This window comes from Triticum aestivum, chromosome 2D (assembly GCF_018294505.1).
Source record: "Triticum aestivum cultivar Chinese Spring chromosome 2D, IWGSC CS RefSeq v2.1, whole genome shotgun sequence".
NCBI lineage: Eukaryota > Viridiplantae > Streptophyta > Magnoliopsida > Poales > Poaceae > Triticum > Triticum aestivum.
This window is the reverse complement of record NC_057799.1, coordinates 595716659-595740985: the sequence shown is the minus strand read 5'-3', so window position 1 is coordinate 595740985 and position 24327 is coordinate 595716659. Positions and strand designations below refer to the sequence as shown.

General features: G+C 42.9%; 2 protein-coding genes across 4 annotated transcripts; one reads left to right on the top strand and one right to left on the bottom strand.

Moving 5' to 3' along the window:
* Positions 1-1614: 1614 nt before the first annotated feature.
* On the top strand, positions 1615-3326 carry LOC100415876 (molybdate transporter 2). The gene has a single exon (XM_044478667.1). It carries the CDS (start codon positions 1728-1730, stop codon positions 3090-3092), a length of 1365 nt encoding a protein of 454 aa, XP_044334602.1. The 5' UTR covers positions 1615-1727; the 3' UTR covers positions 3093-3326.
* Positions 3327-4157: 831 nt separating this feature from the next.
* On the bottom strand, positions 4158-11348 carry LOC123054816 (serine/arginine repetitive matrix protein 2). 3 transcript variants are annotated; one of them, XM_044478663.1, is made up of 14 exons: positions 10924-11348; positions 10283-10325; positions 9452-9706; positions 9276-9368; positions 8348-8682; positions 8132-8281; positions 7860-8045; positions 7167-7241; positions 7025-7091; positions 6683-6958; positions 5818-6586; positions 5661-5717; positions 5150-5218; positions 4158-4588 (listed from the first exon to the last, which is right to left on the bottom strand). In XM_044478663.1, exons 1-14 carry the CDS (start codon positions 11281-11283, stop codon positions 4546-4548), a joined length of 2778 nt encoding a protein of 925 aa, XP_044334598.1. In that variant the 5' UTR covers positions 11284-11348; the 3' UTR covers positions 4158-4545. The 3 variants fall into 3 exon arrangements, with proteins under 3 accessions (XP_044334598.1, XP_044334599.1, XP_044334600.1); XM_044478664.1 differs by having other exon boundaries at positions 6746-6958; XM_044478665.1 differs by lacking the exons at positions 9276-9368; positions 9452-9706.
* Positions 11349-24327: the final 12979 nt, after the last annotated feature.

The following is a 24327-nucleotide window of genomic DNA, read 5'->3' as shown; positions in this document are numbered from 1 at the left end:
CCTTGTACTGATTATTGGTCTTCTATTTACGCTCAAAAAAAATTATTGGTCTTCTATCAAGAAAAAGATACGCAAACTTTGCATATTCGCGAAAAAAAAGAAGATGAAGACTATGCAACCACATGTTGAATAGGTATTATTATAGTTATACTTTACATATATTACATTGCTATATGTAAGGTATTATTATCTATATATTATTTTAGTTCTATTTATGTAATTTATTTTACTTTAATATGCAAGATATCATTATCTACATATTATTATAGTTCTATTTAATATAATTTTATTTTTTAATGAGATATGCCCATTTTAAAGTTTGGCAATGGGTTCGAATTTTGCCGGCTCGACCCTGCTTTGCACGTACGTACATGTGTGTGACACACTGAGAATCAACTTTGGATGCTGTCACAAATATCATAGATTTGTTTTCCTTCGAGGGAGTCACAAATATCTTAGATAGTGTCACACGTGAGATCAAACAAGTGGATTTGTTTTGGATCTAGTCTTTGTTCATCTTCGTTCGTGCGCTGACAGGTTGGATTCTTTTTATCTATACTTCTTTTCGTCGGCCACGATTTGTGTTCTGATGCGCTGGTCCTATGAGGCCTTAGTAGAAACGACCTTCTGACTGTCTACTACAACAACTTCGGATCTACTCCGGTGAGGAGCACGCCTCCGGGTTGCTCCACTGTTTGTAGTCGTCGTTAGGTGGTCTATGAATACGGATGTAAATTTGTATATGTGTGTTCTTTGTTTGAATGGATTGGAAGTTTTTTTTTTGGAAAGAAAATGAATTGTTGCCCGTGTGCGTATATAGTGCCAATTTCTGTTACTTTTGCAGGAAGGAATCCCACATCGATGCGGACGCAAACAATCCCGTCGCCCAACAAACAAGTGTCACGCAGTCCCCTGGTCACTCCCAACAGACAATTGACCCTGTCCTGACGTCCACGTCGACGCAGAATCGTTATCCTTGGATGTGCAGTTTGCCACGCAACTTCAAAAGTCCTTGCGCATACGTGCAACGAAACGATATTCTCATATCGACCCCGGGAGCACCAGCATATAGGCCGTCTATTTTCGTTCATGTTCTCGCCTCAATATTTCGGATATTTTTTCCACTAGAGAATCTGAGTTTGTTTCGTCCCTACATCGCCCCAAAGGTCAAACCAGCATACCCTGCTGGCCCCGATTTTATTCATGCTGCGCTTATGCTTTGTTTTTTGTCAAAGGTCAAATACTACTCCCTTCTTCCGAAATTATTTGTTACGAAAATATATAAAAATGAATGTATTTAAAATTAAAAATACATCTAAATATATTAAGTAGTATATATATATTTTGCATGTAAGTACGTACTTCTTTTGTCTCATAATATAATAATGTTTTTTACATTAGTAATGTAGTGTCAAAAACGCTCTTATATTATAGGACGGAAAGAGTAGTATATACCCTTAAAAAACTTAAAGAACATTTACAAAATTTAAAATACATTTAAGTTATTGGAAGTGTGGAACTCTTGCTCCTGCTGCATATAGAAACAGGAAGCGTCCACTGAGTATATATACACCACCCACGTCGCCGTCGCGCCAAACAACAATCGGAATCCGGATGGCATCACCATCTATAATCACTGCAAATCTCGCACGCCACCTGCCCATTTCTATACTCAGCCCCCACCCACAGCAATACTCCAGTACTCTGCAGCAGTCGTGCAGGCAGCCATGGCATCCTCCGCCGGCGACCCGCTGCTCCCGGGCGAGCCGCCGCACCGGCGGCGGTTCCTCCCACCGTCCATCCGGCTCAAGACGTCCGTCTGGTCGGAGCTGGGCGGCGCGGTGGGGGACCTGGGCACCTACATCCCCATCGTGCTGGCGCTGTCGCTGGCCTCCCACCTCGACCTCGGCACCACGCTCATCTTCACCGCGCTCTACAACTTCGCCAGCGGCGTCCTCTTCGGGATCCCCATGCCCGTGCAGCCCATGAAGTCCATCGCCGCCGTCGCGCTCTCCTCCGCGCACCTCACCGTCCCGCAGATCATGGGCGCCGGCATCGCCGTCGCCGCCATCCTCCTCTTCCTCGGCGCCACGGGGCTCATGACCCGCCTCTACCGCGTCCTCCCGCTCCCCGTCGTCCGCGGCGTGCAGCTCTCCCAGGGCCTCTCCTTCGCCTTCACCGCCGTCAAGTACATCCGCTACGACCAGGACTTCTCCCGCTCCTCCTCCGCCTCCACCTCCGTGGAGCGCCCCCTGCTCGGCCTCGACGGCCTGCTGCTCGCGCTCGCCGCGCTGCTCTTCATCCTCCTCGCCACCGGCGCCGGGGACGACGACGATTCAGCCATCAACGGAGCCGACGGCCGCGCCGCCACACGCCGTCGCTCCTGCGGCCGCGTCCCGGCGGCGCTGATCGTGTTCGCGCTGGGGCTGGTGCTCTGCTTCGTGCGTGACCCGTCCATCTTCCGCGGCCTCCGCTTCGGGCCGGCGCCGCTGGGGCTGGTGAAGATAACATGGGAGGATTTCAAGATCGGGTTCTGGCAGGCGGCCGTGCCGCAGCTCCCGCTCTCCGTGCTCAACTCGGTGATCGCCGTGTGCAAGCTGTCGTCGGACCTGTTCCCGGAGCAGGCGGAGCTGTCGCCGGCGAGGGTGTCCGTCAGCGTGGGGCTCATGAACCTGGTGGGGTGCTGGTTCGGCGCCATGCCGTGCTGCCACGGCGCGGGCGGGCTGGCGGGGCAGTACCGGTTCGGCGGCCGGAGCGGCGCGTCCGTGGTGTTCCTGGCCATGGGCAAGCTGGCGCTGGGGCTGGTGTTCGGCAACTCGTTCGTGACGATCCTGGGGGAGTTCCCCATCGGCATCCTGGGCGTGATGCTGCTCTTCTCGGGCGTGGAGCTGGCCATGGCGTCGCGCGACATGGGGAGCAAGGAGGAGTCGTTCGTGATGCTGGTCTGCGCAGGCGTGTCGCTCACCGGCTCCAGCGCCGCGCTGGGGTTCATCGCGGGCGTCGTGCTGCACCTGCTGCTGCGCCTCAGGGAGGTGGATTGCGGGGAGCTCGTCGGCCGGCTGAGGGCCCGGCGGTATCGCTGGTTGCCGTAAATTACTGAATTGAATGCTTCGAGCGTTGCATCCCGGTATACGGATTATCCATTTGTATCTACTCCCTCCGTTCCGAATTACTTGTCGCAGGTACGGATGTATCTAGATGTATTTTAGTTCTAGATACATCCATTTCTGCGACGAGTAATTTGAAACGGAGGGAGTATATCTATAGGAAAGTTCACGTCTGTAGCACGTACTGATTTCTGTGGCAGGAAAATTTGACTGCACAAACAGGTGACTGTCCTGATGACTACTCCCTCCGCTCGGAATTACTTGTCTCGGAAATGGATGTATCTAGAACTAAAATACGTCTAGATACATCCATTTCTGCGACAAGTAATTCCGAACGGAGGTTCTACTTTGGTAGAACAATGTTTCGAATGCTGCAGAGCAGAGGCTGCTCCAAACAGTGGTCATGCTCAGACACATGGTCACGGAATAAGAATAGATGGTGCTGAAGTATGAGTGATGAGGCAGTTGGAGATGTCTAGGCTTGTATGTGGTCTCAGACACTTGCTGAAGTAACATTCACTCAGCAGGTTGCACATCAGCATCGTTCATCTACCATCCAACTGCTAACCCACCCAGTAATCAAGGACAAAACGTAATTCAGTAGAAATATTCACGACAATCATGGTGCACCCAATCTGCCTTTCCTTCGTCCATTCGAGGCCACCACAACGGGCATGTCTAGCACATTGCATCAAATACACTTTTCCTGATTTACAGTCTGCTTTCTAATTCGTCAAAAGTGAACCAAGGTAGAGAAAATATAATGGGATTCTTTAGTTTCTGCAATTGAATGCTGAATAAATTCCAGCATGTACATACGACAATACTCCCTCCGTTCCGTTTCTAAATATAAGTCTTTGTAGAGATTTCACTATGAACTACATGCGGATGTATATAGATGTATTTAAAGTTTAGATTCATTCATTTTGCTCCGTATATAGTCCACTTAGTGAAATCTCTACAAAGATTTATATTTAGGAACGGAGGAAGTACAAATTACATGTGGAGGCCTGCAACACATTTTCCAGACCTAATTATGATTCAGGGATAGGCGATGAGCACATATAACAATACAAAATTACATCGCAGCATGTCCCGACGAAACTCGGCCAGTCTCCTTGCATACTAGTACTACATGACCCCAAGAGAAAATACAAGTAATAAAGTAGTTAAAAGGGATGCTAGAGCTACAAATTATGAAGTCCGCTGCTTGTACAGAACATTACATATCCTAATATTGGCAAACTGGACATATCTTCCGCTGGGCACCATGCATCATCCTTCGAACAACATCCATCACGTGGGTCGTCGAGTCATCTTCTTTGTTGGAAGCTCGATCCAGCATCATTGTTTCGTGGGCATTCAAATGCTGTTTCTTCATCGGAAGGACAAAGGGCAAGAAACCCTAGTTGAAACAAACAAAACCACCTACTTTCTTCTACCTCCTCTTGACCGGAGTTCTAGATCTGGACCGCTTCTTCCTGCGATGATTAGAAATAGTTTAACAAATGGAGTGTGATTACAGTGCAGGTGCTGTAGCACACACAGGGCTCCAGATTAACACAGGTCCGCATTCCTGAAAAGGTCTAGGATGAAGCACGGATGGAATGCCAACCCTGCCATTGCACTCAACGACAAAATACAATTCAGAAAGTTATGGACTAGATAACCTCATGGAGGCTTGAATTGTTCTAATTTCTCCAGTTAGAATTCAAAGAAGTTCCAGGTGAAATTATTTTCAAAATTCTTAAGTTGACACAACACAAGACACTATGGCAAACTATGCAAATTTACGATCTAATCAAGGTATCTTACAAAATCCAAAACACAATTTTTCATGACACCTAAAGGTTCACCCTTTTTATCCTGGAAATCCTTGATATCTCCTCTTTTTTGGCCCTGTTGTACTAACCCATTTCCCAGAAATCAGCTACAGCAAGTTTGAATAGATAACAACTTGAATCTATAAATTGCTGAAAATCCACACCAAAATATCACCTGGAACAATTTAATGAAAAATAAAGAACCAATTAAGCGCTTACCTTTCAGCAGATGAATAAGGTGAATGCCTGCGGTGAGAATGCTTGCTATGTGGAGACCGCGAAACTCGTCTAGAGATGAAACATAATACTAAATGGGTAAGTTTAAGGATAAGCGATATATGAACCTGATGTTGCTTCACTCAGAGGTGTCCTGCTCAGTGCTTATTCATATCAAATTGACAAAATAATATAAGTAAAACAGTTCCAACATTATTTAGCTTTGAGGCGTTTGCTTGCAAAGAGAATTATTATGAAGAGATGTAGTGCAACACAGTTCTACAAAACATAACATCAAAATACCACTGATGTTTCTGAGCCACCTTATCATAAATGCCCTACCCCTTCATGGTGAGAAATGAGATTGATGTCTATAGCATGATTCTGAGCATTCATGATCAGCAAAACTATCAATCTCAACCTTACAATAGTTATGTGAACATGTTGGAGCTAACTAGCAAAAATTTCCCACTATTTAACATATATTACAGAGAAGGGAGGAATATTGATATACCTGCTCCTAGATTTTGGAGGTGAGGGGGACATGCTGTTTTTACGAGAATGGCTCTTTCTGCAGTAGAAAATGGAGCAATGGAGTATTCAGTACACAAGAGAAAGGGCAACTCATAAACTGAGACAGGCTAAACATCAAATTGTAAGAATAACACTACCTCCTTTTTGCATTATCAGAAGGCTCGTCGCTTGAAACACTCCCTCGAACACGTGAAGAACTCTCATTCCTAGTACGGCTTCTCCCACTTGGTGACCGTGACCGTGACCTTCTACTGCTGTGGCTAGCTGAGCTCTTAGTAATTTGCCTTGATCTGTCGTCATTCCCATCTTTTCCTATGTCTCTTCTATCAGCAGAATCCCTCTTTCTCTCTCTTGTATCCTTTGGAAGGTCCTTTCGATCTCTTTTGGCATCATCCCATCTATCCAATCCATGTTTTGCATACCTGCCAGAACCCTTTTCCTCTTTGTGGGTGCCTTTTTTATCAATATTTTCAGGCATGCTATGCTTGTCACCATCTCTAAACTTGTCAGTTCTAGAAGGCTCAGAGTCTTTCCCATTGACAACCTTCACCTCTTTAAGATCTTTCTCATGACTGTTCCTTTCAAAATGCCTGTGAGTGCTCTCCGCATTATTATTATTATTATTTTCAGTATGATGGCCGGAAGAGGTTTTTCCATTTTGGAAATCCACCTCTGCATGTCCATGTGCCTTCTCATTCGTTTTATGAATCACACCAATTGGCTGAATAGAAGTTTTGGCTTCTCCATTCTGTGTGTCATGAATACTTGGCTCTCGTTCAGATTCTGCAGTTGGCCTACTCTGAGATCTTTTGTCACTGGATTTAGGATCATCTCCGGATGAAACACTTTGGACTGAAGCAATACTTCCATTACTATTATTGTGCAGTTCACCATCAACATTCTCACCTACATGGTTGTTATGTATCGAAGTTAATAATAAGCTCTTCTTTAGAAAATAAATTCAGGGAAACCATGTCTGCTTTGTGTTTTTCAAGAACTTACTTTCTTTAGGATGAGCTGCATCAACTTTCATTTCGGATGATAAATTTGAAATTAAATCCTTACCATCACCGTCAGCCTCATCATCCTCGTCATCTGAATCATAACTAGCAAGACCAAGAAGAGCACCTTTAGGAGAACTTAGCCCATTACCATCAGAACGACCAGTAGAGCTAACATTGTTTAGCTTAGCAGGGACTACAACTTTAGCTGTGGTCTTGACTTTTGATTCTCCCAGACCAAGGTCCTTTGAGCTAGAGACACCAGTGGTCTCATTTGCTGCAACACAGAGGCGATAATCAGCAACGTCCTATTTACATTAAGTTTTAAGTTTAGTTCACTCACGTTCAGCTGATGAATCATCTTCATTCATAACTTTGGTTGCAATCTCGTTAAAAAGATCATCAGTAACCTGGAAATGAAAAAAGGACAAAAGTAAGAAATGGCAGTCTTGCTGTATTTCTTAGGAGAACTTCTGTGAACAAACCTTTAGAAGAACTTCTGTCAACACACGTTTAATTTCCTTGTTGATTGCTGCCGTCCGTGCCGCTTCAACTTCATCCTGCAAACGATTCAAGTCCAGTACATCGATTTGAAATGAGGGTCATGTTAATATCTAAGTCAAATATGAACAGGAACAAAAAGGATCAACTTTTCAGTAACTAGCATCCGATGTTTCGACCAGATCCAAAAGAAGCGAACATGTGTACAGAGGAAAAAGATGCTGCTCCGGAAAACTGATTATAGGAACTTAGGAGATTTGCCAGTACAGTAATACCGTATGACAAGCAACCTCAAGTCTCAAGTGCTTCACTGACAAACCAAATCTGGAAAAGATTGACACATAGCTGTGCCATTTCTCTCACCATTATGAAATCACTGTTCTTCAGAAATTACCATATAAAACATTGAAAAAAAAAACTATATATGAAAGTAGGTAAATTATTTAGTTTCTCAAAACCGCTAATTTAATTAGTTCACTTTGATTTACAAAAGTTGTCCAAAAATCATTATGCATTTAAAGTCCTCCACAATACTATTTAGCTTTAGACCCGTTAACTTGGACATGGTACTGCTCGTACTGAAATAAATCATTAGGGACGCATGCAAGTGAATCACATTAGGGCAGATTAATAGCGTAATATGCACTGCACTAATGATTAGAAATAAAGAAGAGCACCTCATCAGCTACGATTGATTTTGCTGAACCAATGCTTCTACTATCAGTTTGGTCAGCTCTTTTTGGTGGTTCCGCAGCATCTTCAGAATCCATGGAATCATAATTTGTCGAATGCTGCACTGAAGAACTCACTGGAGTGGATTTTTTTTTTAGAAGCTCTTCTCGAAGCCAGTTAGGTACTGGAGGCTGATACATAATCGAGCACAAGAATCAGTTAAAGTTAAACGGCTATGGTGATAAGCAAGTGAAATGAATGGAACCACAAAACCTACTTTCTTTGACCGTTCTGCAACATTGAAAAGAGTGTTTGGGTCTGTAGGGAATGCTTCAGTTACACTACCAACACCAAATGCTGCAGGTGGAACATAGTTCGAACCAGAGAGTGCTCCAAAGAGTGGTCCAGCATGCAAAGAAGGATCCATCTGTAACAGAATAAAAATAAGTACCACTGTATCAATGGCGCAAGAAATTATAACAGATTACAAAACCTGTGATGCTTGTGGTGGTACTGGAGCTGGATGAAAATATCCAACTGGAGCAGATGGGCCCCATGATTGAGTTGATGTTGGAACTGTGCCATGTTCAGACACTGCTGTTGGAGCACTAGATCTGATATTTATTGTCTCATGTACTGCCATATCAGGAGCTTTTCTGTCATTGAACTCCAAGGGTTGGTCACTGGGATCAGCCATCATCCTATAAGACTGTAAACCATGCCCAGGCACACCAGGAGGCCCGCGAGGAAATCCGTCTTGAACTGATGAAGCACTCAGAGATGGCTGAGCTTGTGGGCTTGGATATTGAAGCATAGCATTCCCATTACCTGTTATTACATGGCATAGTCAAAATCTACCAGTATCAAACCCTGAGCAGAAATACATATCAGCATCATCCATATACCATATAGTTGCATACAGTGACCCGCCTAGTAATTAAGGGTGAAAAACACGAGTGTTTGCAAGAGACACAAATATTCCACCTCTTCAAAGTGAAAAGTACAATGGATCAACTACATGCCACAGGAATTAAGAACCTAGAAAAGCTACATAGGTTATACCATTTGTATTGTAATTTTGGTAACACCAAAAACGTGATGTAATCAAGAGTCATTGGTAAAGAAAATCACAAGCATCATAGTGCATGCAACCAATAATTTGGATTTTCTGCTCCATTTGAGGCCAACACAATAGTGACATCCAATGAATTGCCTCAAAATACAACAGGAATGACGTATAAACAGCTAAGGTAGCTACAATATCAGAAGATAGATGAAGTGATATACCCCCTCTGTTCTAAAATAAGTGATGCTTTAGATTTTTCAGTCTTTCTGCAATTGAACTGAATACATATCCAGCAGGGTACATCTAATTCTGACGCAGGCCACACAAGCAAATTAAATTGCCAAGCAAGGCATACCTTGAGCAGAAGAATAATTATAAGGTACCTCCTGCTCATAGGTGGATGGAAATGGACCAAAATTCTTCGGTGGTGGCGCCATTGGACCTCTATCTGCAATATCATCTTCAGATCTGTTCTGAAACTTATATACCCATCTGTAACACATAATGAGCAAGAGTAACAGGACATGTTACCTTGCAAATAGTTTGTTTCCCTCTGTTGACCTGACATTTGAAACAGCAACTGGTCGCTACTTGATTGTGGAATTGGTGGGTGTAAAGGTTCTGCCGGCAGACCAGCTGGTTGCTGATACTGATCATTGTGGCCATAATGGTGAATTTCTGTTCTACTTGGAATGGCATGCTGCTGAATCTGGTGGTTCTCTGTAACAGATTTAGCAGAAGCCCATTCCTTTGCCTTTGTGGCCCAATCGTCCTCATTGGCAAGCCCTTCGAGTTTATTTTGTTTTTAGAAATTAAATCGTCACAACAAACTAACCATTTATTATTAGAAGAAATAAATTTTCTGCTCCAAGGAGCCTTTTTTAAGTTGGATGTCGAACTAAAATTCCATTATAAGTCGTTTAACTAATAACGTAACTAGGCAATGCATTTGTTACATCACAAACCAAGAATCACGACACAACTTGGGAAGGACTGATTGTGTACAGAAGTATTGAGTCAATGATCAGAAGCAAGCTAAGTAGGACGGGACATGCATTAATAGTAACAGGCAAAAGAAAAACAGTGTAACAACCAATCAAACAACCGAAATAACAGTGACGCACCTGATAAATAATTGAATAAATGTTTTGAAACTTGAGTTGCATGCACAGTTCATAGTTATTTGACAAACATCCATATTCATAGACACACAAATATTGCATTACAATACCCACATATCATAACGATGCTCCACATCAGTATCAACACAAACTATGTAAGTCTAGTTTGGATTACCTCAGTGTTTTCTCTGCGAGTAAAATTATACATATAATAACATAGACTTGGATGATATTGACATACCTGGGTATCCATGATTTTGAGGCCATGAATGATTCGGCCAAGCCTACAAATAAGAAATGTCCAATTGTAAGTCACAGAACTTCATGTCCAATGGAAGAACATGACAAATAGGCAACTGAAACAAGAAGCCACAGGTAAAAACACGTCCATATGGCTTAAAACTTGAAAACTAACAAAACATGACGCCATTTGGCAGAACATTTGATGCCACTGAAGAAACCTCACTCCAAACAAGGATAACTAAATCATAAAATTGCTGCGAGTGCTGAGTTGTACAGAGCGGAAGAGACAATCTTGACAAAATTACATCAGTAGTGACAAAATTTGCCGAAAAGTTCCTCATCAATCGCAGGGGGCTAAGCTACCGATTGCACAATGTCACAAAACCACCCGCTTATATAACCCACCCGCGTTCTACCATGACACCAACATCGGACTACACCAGACACAATCCACAGTAAATCGAGTGGGATCACAGAACCAACATATAAGTTTATAACATGCTTCACCTAAACCCTAGGACCAACAACGGGCCTACGCTCCGAATCCTAACACAAATCAGCTACAAATGCTCCTTCCTAACAGTATACTGATCACCAATCTTCTGTCCCAGCGACGGAAACCGGGTGACGCCGACATACCTGTCCCGGAGGCGGAGGCGGAGGCGGGTAGCTCTGCGGCGGGGGCTGGGCCGCAGCGTGGTGAGGAGGCCAGGGGTTCCCGGGCGCGGGCGGCGGCGGCTGCATCTGCTGCTGCATCGGCGGGGGAGGGGGCTGGTACGCGTACTGCAGCGGAGGCGGAGGGCGGTGCTGGTGCTGGAGGTCGGGGGGCGGGTGGCCCCACTGGTGGTGCTGGGGAGGGTACGGGTGGTTGGGGTGGGGAGGGTGGTACGGCGGCGCGGGGCTGGGATACCAGTTGGAGGGCGGAGGGGGCTGCGGCGGCGGCGCGTCGCCGGAGCCGGAGCCGTCGAAGCGGCGCTGGTGGTGGTGGTACGCGTCCATGGAGGCGGGGCGGAGAGGAAGGGGGGTCGGACGGGACGGGGGCACGAGCTGCTGAGCCTGGGTTTGTCCTGGTCTGGTCTGGTCGGGTTGGGTGGTCGCGTTTTGTTTTGCCGTGAACGAACGAGGCCGGGTTGGCGCCGGACTGGAGGACCACGGGCTGGGCCTGCGTGTACTGCCAGGCAGGCCGTGGCAAATCGGCCCAGCTGTGAAATGAAGGAGGATTTGGGAGGGCCAATATGAGCAGTAAATTTGGAGGGCCATTTACTCAAAAAAAAGTAAATTTGGAGGGCCATAAAATACCGCTTGTTCAACCGAGAACCCCGTGATCTAATATATTCCACACTCTGTGGCATTTGATAGATGTAGCTTAGCTTTACCCCTAAAAAAACTGAATATTATAAAAACCACAAGTGCCTTTACTAGGTAAGTAATTTGTGCTTGTAATATATGGATGGATGATAGAATAACATGATGATTGCAGATTAGCATGATTAACACAATACATCTCCCCTTGACTTGATTACGAATGTATAGATATATGATCAGCATGATTATTAACACAATACACATCGAATTTTTTCTATGTGTTAAAAATGATAGATGAGATCGTGAGATTTGTGGGAGGGGGTCTCTGGTGGACAAGGAGCGGATGTACCGGCCTTATGCAGAACATGCATCATGTAGAGCAGCTCGGGGAGGCAATGTCCACTTGGATCAACCTTGTTCAAGACACCTGGGGTGGGTTCCTGAAGGTGTAGTTCGACGCGATATAAACGATACCATAGATGCGGTTCAAAGAGCTCGTGACGTGCATCTTGGTGGAGGCAAACCCGGAGGAGAGGAACTGGATGTGGCCAAGTGGTAGTCTAACCACCATACCCCACGAGGGCAACGTGGTTAATTAGCTGGGCTTTTCGGGAGGGGCGGATCTCTGATTGTAGAGAAGGCGACACACTGGTTCTCGTGGTATCGATCCTCATGCTTCTCCTTGATGTAATGATGAATATCAATGTAATGTGATGCATGTATTGCAATTCTGATATATGGATGCATGTTTGCGTGTTTATACATCAATTTATCTGTGTCATGCAATGTAATGTGGTGTCATATGCAAAATATCGGCAGGACAGTAAAAGAACGTTGTCGTGACAACGTCATAATTTGACATGGGCAACCTTACCAATGGGTGGGAAGACATGCTCACCACCACCAGGGTCTTTCACAAGTGGCGGCCTTGTTGGGGAACGTAGCAGAAATTCAAAATTTTCTACGCATCACCAAGATCAATCTATGGAGTAATCTAGCAACGAGGGGAAGGGGAGTGCATCTACATACCCTTGTAGACCGCGAGCGGAAGCGTTCAAGAGAACGGGGTTGATGGAGTCGTACTCGTCGTGATCCAAATCACTGATGATCCTAGCGCCGAACGGACGGCACCTCCGCGTTCAACACACGTACGGAGCAGCGATGTCTCCTCCTTCTTGATCCAGCAAGGGGGGAGGAGAGGTTGATGGAGATCCAGCAGCACGACGGCGTGGTGGTGGAAGTAGCGGGATTCCAACAGGGCTTCGCCAAGCGCTGCGGGAGGAGGGAGATGTGTCACGGGAGGGAGAGGGAGGCGCCAGGGCTTAGGTATTGCTGCCCTCCCTCCCCCCCACTATATATAGGGCCAAGGGAGAGGGGGGGCGCTGCCTTGGCCCTTCCTCCAAGGAAGGGTGCGGCCAGGGAGGAGTCCATCCTCCCCAAGGCACCTCGGAGGTGCCTTCCCCCTTTAGGACTCTCCCTTTCCCTTATCTCTTGGCGCATGGGCCTCTTGGGGCGGGTGCCCTTGGCCCATATAGGCCAAGGCGCACACCCCTACAGCCCATGTGCCCCCCCGGGGCAGGTGGACCCCCGGACCCCTTTCGGCACTCCCGGTACAATACTGATAATGCGCGAAACTTTTCCGGCGACCAAAATAAGACTTCCCATATATAAATCTTTACCTCCGGACCATTCCGGAACTCCTCGTGACGTCCGGGATCTCATCCGGGACTCCGAACAACTTTCGGGTTACCGCATACTAATATCTCCATAACCCTAGCGTCACCGAACCTTAAGTGTGTAGACCCTACGGGTTCGGGAGACACGCAGACATGACCGAGACGACTCTCCGGTCAATAACCAACAGCGGGATCTGGATACCCATGTTGGCTCCCACATGCTCCTCGATGATCTCATCGGATGAACCACGATGTCGAGGATTCAATCAATCCCGTATACAATTCCCTTTGTCAATCGGTACGTTACTTGCCCGAGATTCGATCGTCGGTATCCCGATACCTTGTTCAATCTCGTTACTGGCAAGTCTCTTTACTCGTTCCGTAACACATCATCCCGTGATCAACTCCTTGGTCACATTGTGCACATTATGATGACGTCCTACCGAGTGGGCCCAGAGATACCTCTCCGTTTACACGGAGTGACAAATCCCAGTCTCGATTCGTGCCAACCCAACAGACACTTTCGGAGATACCTGTAGTGCACCTTTATAGCCACCCAATTACGTTGTGACATTTGGTACACCCAAAGCATTCCTACGGTATCCGGGAGTTGCACAATCTCATGGTCTAAGGAAATGATACTTGACATTAGAAAAGCTCTTAGCAAACGAACTACACGATCTTGTGCTAGGCTTAGGATTGGGTCTTGTCCATCACATCATTCTCCTAATGATGTGATCCCGTTATCAACGACATCCAATGTCCATGGTCAGGAAACCGTAACCATCTATTGATCAACGAGCTAGTCAACTAGAGTCTTACTAGGGACATGGTGTTGTCTATGTATCCACACATGTATCTGAGTTTCCTATCAATACAATTCTAGCATGGATAATAAACGATTATCATGAACAAGGAAATATAATAATAACCAATTTATTATTGCCTCTAGGGCATATTTCCAACAGGCCTATCATGCTCGTAGGCCACTATAGCTGTATTATCGGTGGTAGTGGCAGGTTACCAATGGCGTGCGCCTACCTACCACTGGTACTTGTTTTGCGTCTACCACATGTATCATGTTCTGTACTAGCGTGAAGATCTAATTCTTTTACTCATACCCTTATCAAACTAATAGGTAATGGTTAAAATCAAGTCCCAAAATATGTGACCGGCATGAAAAGACGCAGAGATTTTTTTCATAGGAGAGCATCGTGGCTCCACTTGATGCGGAAATTATTATTATTATTTTATTATTCATAGGCCACTAAAGTCAAGTCAATTCAAGTTTGATTTTCACGAAAAAGGTCATTGTTTTCCAAGTTCCATTATGGAGGGGGGGAATAGCAGCCACTACAGGTAGGAAAGTCGTCTTTGCCTGATTGTATTGATATGGACTAAACTGAAGAAAGAAAATTAACCTTTTATAGAATAAATAAGAAACATTTTACCCTGTCAAAAAAACTTTGACATTAATGTTTCATGGTTAAACATTGATCATCAATTTGATCAACAATAATATTAATCACATGTTATGAAAATTGTACTATTATTGAAAACTACTCCTTCTGTCCTGAAATAAGTGCCACTGATTTAGTGTAGTATATATTAATACAATTGAATAATATAACTTTTGTGACACATACTTCAAAAGTATCAGTTTTGCTAAAGCACACCTAGATGTTTCGTAAGTATTACACATCTAAGTCATATGTCATTAATCTTACACACGGATTCATGTGGGTATGTTCCTTTTTTTCTTTTCCTTCTTATACTTGATTGAGAGATGTGCCCTAGACAAGAAAATGGCGTTTTGGCTCTCCGCCTCCATGGAGACCGTTTTTCTGAAAAATTCAAAATTCAAAAATTTTGGTTTCAAAAAAATCTGAATTTTTTTGTACAAGTAAACAATGATGTGAGGCGTATGTGTGTAAAATTTCAGAATGAAATACGTTGAAATGCGACATGTACAAAAAAGACAAATTCATGATCTGGAAGGATGAATAGTATCATGTGTTAAAAAACCCCAGATTTGTCTTTTCAACGTATTTTGCCCTGAAAATTTACACACTTGTGCACTATGCCTTCATCTATCTCTGTTTTTTTAGAACTTTTTTAAATGTAAAAATATGAATTTTCAAGATTTTTGCATTTTGCATTTGGAGGCATCCATGGAGCTCGACCTCCAAGAGCAAATTCCGCCTAGACAGACCCCTATTATAATATAATATATTATTGTTAATCACTTTCTTTGTTGAAATTGTGTCAATACTGCTACTAATCACCATGGAAAGCCACCTTTGACTGGTTCCATGGATAGGGATTGGACTGTAGAAAGAAGAATACATTTTTTTAGATAATAAAGAGAAAACATGTTGACATTATAGCTTGTCGGTGGTAGATACTTGGTTCGCCTATAACTGAAGCTTGTATCGATCCATGTAGTATTGCAATTCCGATATATGGATGCAATGTTGCATGTTTATACATCAATTTATCTATGTCATGCAATGTAATGTGATGTCATATGCAAAACATCAGCATGACAGTAAAAGAACGTTGTCATGATGATGTCATAATTTGACATGGACGACCTTACCAATGGGTGGGAAGACATGCTCACCACTACTAGGGTCTTTCACAAGTGGCGGCCTATCATGCCCACACGCCACTGATAGCTGTATTATCAGTGGTAATGGCAGGTTACCAGTGGCCTGCGCCTACCCGCCACTGGTACTTGTTTTGCGTTTGCCACTGGTGTCATGTTCCGTAGTGGCGTGAAGATATAATTCTTTTACTCATACCTCTTTCTATTTATCAAACTAATAAGTAATGGTTAAAATCAAGTCTCAAAATACGTAACCGGCATGGAAAGACATGGAGATTTTTTTGAGTAGGAGAGCATCATTGCTCCACTTGACGTGGAGATTATTATATATAGGCCACTAAAGTCAAGTCTATTCAAGTTTGACTTTCACGAAAAAAAGGCCGTTGTTTTCCAAGTTCCATTATGGAGAGGGAGTCAATAGCAGCCACTACGGGTAGGAAAGTCGTCTTTGACTGATTGTATTGGTATGGATTAAACTGAAGAAAGAAAAATAACCTTTTTATAGAATAAAGAAGTAGCACTTTGACCCTATCAAAAAGACTTTGACATTAAAGTTTCATGGTTTAACATTGATCATCAATTTTGATCAATAATAATATTAATCAAAAGTTATGAAAATTGTACTACTATTGAAAACTACCCCCTCCGTATCAAAATAAGTGTCGCTGATTTAGTATAGTATATTTTAATACGAATGAAACACTACTGCAGGATACTGCTAACGCGACACTACGATTAGAGACTCTTTGCCGAAACTGTGTGCAATGCAATAACCGCAAATGGTGGTGTAAGAAACCGTCAAAAAAGGTGCAAAACGTTTGCGATGGCGGGGCCATCAAACACGGTTCAGATTTTAGTTGCGCGTGCGATGCAGGGCACATGGTTAATCCATTCAAATTGTTTGCGATGAGGCAGAACAACAGAAACGGACAGCCATATCAATGTGTGTGCGATGCAGGACACACGGTTAATCCATTCGAACTATTTGCGATGAGGTAGAACAACAGAAACGGGCAGCCATATCAATGTGTGTGCGATATACGGCATACGGTTCACTTGGACGAACTGTTTTCGATTAGGGAACACAACAGAAATGGTTCAACTTAACAAGATGTGTGTGATATGCGGCATATAGTTCACATGGATGAACTGTTTGCGATGAGCCAAAAGAACACAAACGAGTCGTGTAAACAAGATGTGTGTGATACATGGCAAACAGCCGACTCGGATGAACTGTTTGCGATGAGAAAATTACAACACAGACGGTCAATACAGTTAGTTCGTGTGCAATTATGTGTGTACAAAAAACTTTAAAAAATGCAAACTAGTTGCTTGCGGTGGCTAGGAGTATCGCACACGATGCGTCTGCGAGTAGTCGTGTGCGATGATTAGTATGTTACACACACGTTTTCTTATGTTAACATGTGTGTGAATTTGCAATATGGACAGTTAATATGCAAATGCCTTCTGGAGATCGGACACACGCTTAAACTCAATGAATTGTGTACGATACTAATATTTTCCATGAAAATTTATTAACTTGGGTAACAGCATTTGAGTAACATATATATAGTGGTTACACTATTCGACAAAAGGAGGATCTTTGTAACACGGTTTTGACAACCATATGGTCCCTACATACTTAACATAGTAACAACTATCACATTTTAAGAAGCTAGGGGCCAACAACCATATGGTCCATATCTACATACTTAACATATATAGTAACAGCTAGGACATTTTAAGAGGCCGAGGTCCAACAAACACAACTATCCACTGGAAGCAGCTTGATCACGGCGACTCGGCATCTCGTCAATGAAAAGAAAGAGCCCTCCTGTGCCTTGGTAGAGCATGAGTAGAACAGTGTCTCCAATTTTTCAATATGGATGCATTGCCACGAGAAGCGAGAACTTATTAATTTGAATGGTTTCATTTCTGTGGGAAATGCAGTACCTTGCAATCACTTTGGCGTTATTAGCAGGCACAAGTGTAATTCGACCACGCCGGGAAATCGATCCAGGAACTGCTACAGGGGGCAATTTCTGTTGACATGTAGAATAAAAACCAATTGTAACAATATCGTTGAAAATATATATATTTTATGAGCATCAACATTAAAATAAGACTTTTTACCCGCGTTTTGTGCACACAATTGGTCTTGTTCAGTGTGTGCATCATATATATCTATATCTATCTATATCTATATTTTCTATACTAATTACAGACTCCCAAGAAATTATCATGTTAATCAGAATTTACGAGCCGTTAATCTGGTGGGACCGATTTATTACGGTGTAGACTGACTGATAAAATCCTCAAAAAAATTTGATTTTAAATAACTTCTGATATATTCCTTTAATAAAAAACTCCCGATATGTTACATAAACCCACGTTATTAATCATAAAAATAAATAAAATAGTAACCATCCATCATCGGGAGCCAGATATAACAGTCCGGACTGAATATGCTGACTTTGACGTACAAACGTAGGAATCATATTTAGCGCCAAGCAATCCTAGCTAACCTTCGATTCCATACGCCAAAAAACTTCCTTTGAACTTCCTTTGAGCTATCGATCTGTATATTGTGACAATACATTGGGCCCTTCCGCCGCCTTAGCCGAGCTCAATGGCACGTCCTAAGCTGCATCGTCTCGCACCTCCTCACGGGTTTCTCCATGGATGCCGCCAAATGGCTTGGGCTGCCCTATGTCCGTAGACACCCGGGACCAGATGTGTTCATGCTTGGGTTCGGTGGTAAGCTACCAACGGGACTGAGAGCGTCGGCGGCCGTGATCTTCAACATACAACAACTTCGGGAATCTCAACAGCGAGGAGGTGGTGGACGGCTGGACGCAATGGAAGCGCTCCTCGGAAAACTCATGGTTAAACGGTACAACCGATCGAGTGGTTTCTCGTGATACACGCACGGAGGAGGAGACGGGTATACGGTAGAATACGGTTACTTAAAAAACCTAGCGGACTGCTGGATGTGTTCTACTTGGAGACGGGTGTGTACGAGCCAATCGCTTGATCTATATTCCATGAAAACAACACAATTTGATTGCCACATGGTCCTAACATGCATGAATCATGCAAGTGGGTACGTGCCTGTTGTCTATGTACAACCGAAAAAAACTTGGTCGATTCAATGGTGTGCTCTCAACAGGAAAGTAATCGTCTACCGGTGAAATATGATCAGGTTTGCTGTCTGTGCCAACATCCAATGGCTGAATCTTTACTGCACTTTTTTTTGCATGCTATGCATGACAGTGGTTAGATTTTAAAATTTGAAAGTTAATTGTGATCTTCGTCATAATAATTAGTAACCTCAGTCATGCATGCAAGCGCTCGGCTATCCTGAGGTTTGTGAAAACACATCATCTTTGCTTTACTTCTTCTGATATATATTTTTGCTTCTAGAGTGCATGCATACATGCATATTGTGCCTAAGGGCCAGTTCTTTTGCAGCTTCTAGCAGCTTATTATCAAAATAAGCTAGAAGCTGAAAAGAACTCGTTTTTAAAAAGCCAGCTTAGCTTATTTCCACCTCCTTCTTCTTCACGATGGAAAAAAGCTGGGGTCGAGCAGCTTCCCGCAGCTTCCCACAGCTTCTCACTTAAAAATGAAAGGGTATAGGGATGTGCCCCTGTTGTTTGATCTTATTACATCGAAAATGCCATCGCCCAGTCCCGCACAGAACCGTCTCGCACACGAAAAAAGGCGCTCGATCCCCTCCCCCAGCGCTCCATCCCTCGTTCTGTCGCTCCGCCTAGGGTTCCTCCCGTCAATCGCCGCCGCCGCCGCCGGTCCTCAGGTCCTCCGCTCCTCGACGAGGCCATCTCCGGCGACATGGCCAGCGGGTAGGCCTACCCCAGCTCCCACGGTCGCAACCCCTCCCTCGGTTGCATCCCCTCTGTCCCTGGTGTCCAGCAGCAGCAGCAGCTCGTGGCCCGGTCCGGCCAGGGCTCCACTCCGGCGGACGGCGCCCCACTCCGGCAGACGGAGACCCCTTTGCCCCTCCCCTCCTCCTGGCTGTGAGCCACCAAGGTGAGCAGCTGATCCTGTGATTTATTTTGCCAAAAGTTCATCTAGAAGTATGATGTTTTCATCTAGATTAGTAGTACAATTGTTGCCCTCTGGTTACATAGAAGAAATATTGACATGATGCATTGCTTATATATGCTTCTGTAAAAGCAATATCTAGATATTCTTTGTACTACATATTAATTCTCCAATTCTTTTGCATTGACATGATGAGAAATAGATGAAAGCACAATGGGATAATGTGGGTCTTAGAACTTTCATTGATATTTGTGCGAAAGAAGTGAATGCCAATAACCGTGGCAAAGAAGGAACATTGACACCACTTGGATATGACAATGTGGTAAGAAAGTTTTTTGAGCGCACGAGGAGAGAATATACCAAAAAGCAATTCAAGAATAAGTGGGATGTGCTGAAAAAAGAGTATGCTGTTTGGAAGACATTAACCCAAAAGGCATCGGGCATTGGGTTTGATCCTGTTACCAAGACCATTGCGGCTAGTGATGAATGGTGGGCAAATGAGATACAGGTATACATATGCTACTTTTGTGACACCTAACAAAGCTAAATGTCGAAAGAAGAGATCATGTCCTTATTCACCTAGTCCTGCGATGGTGCAAAAGATTGCAAAAGATAGTGATGATAGAATGCAATTTAAGCGTATTGCTGACCTTTGGGAAAAGAGGGAGACTAGCCGCAATTCGGCGACATCTGAAATGAAGGAGGATCCTGTGAGAGATGAGATTAAGGAGATGAAGGACATGGTGGTGAATGATGGAGGTAAACCTGGAAGTGAAGTGTATTTTCATGCTCTAGAACTCTTTACGAAGAAGGAACATCATGATGTCTTCAGTGCACTAAAGGAGGAAGATTCAACTGTGAGGCTTGAATGGATCAACAGGGCATGGGAAACATTTATGAAAAAAAATTAGAACTTATTTGCTTTGTTGGGAACTCATTTGTAGTGTTGTGAACTTATTTGCTGTGAACCAATTTGTACTGCTGTGAACTTAATTGTATTGCTGTGAACCAATCTTTGTTGTGAACTTAATTGTATTGCTGTGAACCAATTTGTACTGATGGAGCTGTGATTTGTTGTCTTGTGGACAAATGTTTATGATATTTCTATTTCTATATCACAGATGGACATCTCTGTTCAGGAGGATGAGGAGGAGGAACTTGATTTTTGCGTTGTTGCAATGGCATATTATCTTCTAAACAAAGAAAGGCTGCCATATGGACCTAGGAGAGCACCAATGATGACAGGATTGCAGTGGGTGGAAGAGAAGGAGAAGCAACCACAAATATTCTACTCTATGTTCAGGATGCGAAGGTCTGTGTTCTACTCACTACATGACATTTTAGTTGAAAAGTATGGTTTAAAGTCAACTTGCAACATGACAAGCAAGGAGGCATTAGCACAGTTCTTGTGGACTTTGGGGTCACGCCAGACCACCGACAATGTCGCCGATCGATTTGAACACAGTCGGTCTACCATCAACAAAAAATTTAAGGAGGTCTTGTTCTGTGTCTACCGTATGGCCGGAGATTACATTCAACCGAAAGATCGATCTTTCACCCAAGTTCATGACTCGCTTAAAAAAACAAGATTTTGGCCTCACTTCAAGGATGCCATTGGGGCAATAGATGGAACACACATTGAATGTGTTGTGCCTGCAAGTGAGCAACCCAAGTATCGCAACAGGAAAGGTTCGACAACTCAGAATGTCATGGCAATTTGCGATTTTGATATGAGATTTACATTTGTTGTTGCTGGATGGCCTGGATCTGTTCATGACACACGTGTACTCAATGATGCACAAGCTGAATATTCCTATTTTCCACACCCTCCGGACGGTATGTACATGCATTCTTCTCCTCTAATGTTTTGCGTGAACTAATTAGTTTTGTTCATCTTTATTATCAATGCAGGAAAATATTATCTTGTTGACTTTGGATATCTAAACAGAGTTGGATATCTAGCACCATACAAAGGACAACGCTACCATGTACCAGATTTCCAACAAGTACCGCCGCGAGGAAGATATGAGACCTTCAATCATATACATTCATCACTACGAAACATCATCGAACGATTGTTCGGTGTTCTAAAGATGAAATGGAGAATCCTCCTCGGCATCACACGGTACAAACCTGCTACGCAAACAAAGATCATTACTGCATGCGCGTGTCTTCATAACTTCATTCGTGAGAGCAAACTAAGTGATCAACATTTTGACATGGTTGAGAGTGGATCTTATGCTCATGAAGAGAGCCTTTCTCATCACCATGCACCCATTGATGATGGTACTATGGGTTCCATCCGTGATGCGATTGCTACAAGTGTTTTCCCTTGATGGTTAGCTCTAGGGTGTACGCTTTTGTTGGGATAACCATGTAATAATTTACAGATCTTTTTTATTCAGTACTTATTCTCAAGAACTCGTACTACATGAGACAGTGATGCATGTATGGCATTCGTATGCGACAAAATGATCTTCCTTACGTTTGATTATAACATGTTGTGGTGTTTTACAGTCAAATTTATGTTCATATGGGAAACAATGATAAAAAATATAGCGCAATATCGTTTGATCTGAACAATAGTGTAGTCCAAGGGTATTACAGACTTTTCACTGATCATATCACATAAGCTGAAAAAACTGGCACTGAAAAGAACTGGCTAGCTTATTATCTGGAGCTTATTTCCACAGCAGCTTATCTTGAGCTTATTTTCACAGGAGCTTATTTCCACAGCACATCTCAAAAGAACTGGCCCTAAGTCGTTTGAATTATTTGCTTCTAGCATATATGTCCGTAAAACACAGGGTTCACATGAAGCTTTTTCCAGCACTCTGCTTGCCACCTTCTTTTAATCTTAGAGCACATGAATCATGTTAAAACTCTTATGCATTTGTTAGTTTCATGAGGAACAACATAATTATTTCAAGGTGATTCGCCGGCCAGTTTGAGATGGCACACAGGAACACATTGTCATTGGCTCCACTTCTGCATTGGAGGCTTAATGTTGCTTTTAAATTGCAAATGTACACTTCCCAACAAATGAAACAAGCATATTGTTTCACTTTTATCATGTATGCTTTATTATAATTTTCAAAGGGAACTCATCGATTTATTATATCTATAGGGTTCACCAATCATGGAAAATATTTTCTGCCTACTTCTAACCAGCTCTATTTTCTCTAATATCCTTAGGTAGCCAAAGACCAACACTTCGACTGCATGCTTGATCCACCATGGAGTGTTTTTATCAAGTTCTCATGAGGTAATCATTTTGTAACCTTGGAGTTTTAGCAAGGCGTATATCTCCAACTCATTTGCACACTATTTATGGTCAAATTTCACGGTTATTACTCAATATCAATCTCTAGACCTAACTATTTTGTTTATTTTGGAAACATTTACGTGTATTTTAAATGTTTCCACAAGGGTACATAAGCATATAAACTGACAAAATCTATAAGTACATTTTTAGGAGAAGTTCGGCAAAAGGCTAATTAGCAACTATATGGAATAAAAAACGAGTTAAAAGATTTAAAGATGTTTTCAACACTTTTAATCAATATTTTACTTTGATATTTAGAAAATAATTTGTTTGATATACAGAAGATAAATGTTCACCAAGCATTATAAACTTATGGGATCACGATGCTATATTTAATGAAAATACTACGTTACTATGTATTATCACTCGACCATTTTGAAAACTTTTTAATAGTCAAAGTTAGAGAAGTTTACCTGCACATTTTACTGGTGCCATTCATTAGTACAGGACGTCACATAAAAATATTAATGTTCTATAGTTCGGAGTTTCAAATTGCATTACCATATAGGTTTCAAGATATATTAGTATACATGAAAAAAAATTAGGTAAATGGAAATAAAATCGCTCCACTACCTGGAATTTATTCACTACTTTAGTGATCTAAACATTCTTATATTTCTTTACAGAGGGAGTACTTCAAATAGTTACATGTATAAAAGGTGACACCCTTTGTATTAGGAAACAAATAGTGCATTCGTCGGCTTTACATCCTCCACAAATGAGAACAACTAACATATGATTAGGGCAGTTGTTCAAGAATGATTGCATCTCTCTAATTTCCCGATTTAGTAAACTTTAAAGCAATATAAAGTCATACCACAATATTGCAAACCATATTTGTTTGGTGGTGCTAGATGATGGTTTCATCTACTTTATATGCATACATGCTTCTGTAATATCATGCATGAAACCATATTTGTTCATGATATACATATTGAAAAACATTAAAACATCCTTTCCTTTTGGACCGCACAGACATACTATCACACACACCATGAGAAAATATTTCTCAGTTTCACAGAGCCGGAGAGTATCCTCTTGCTTACTGAGATCAAAGATTTGAA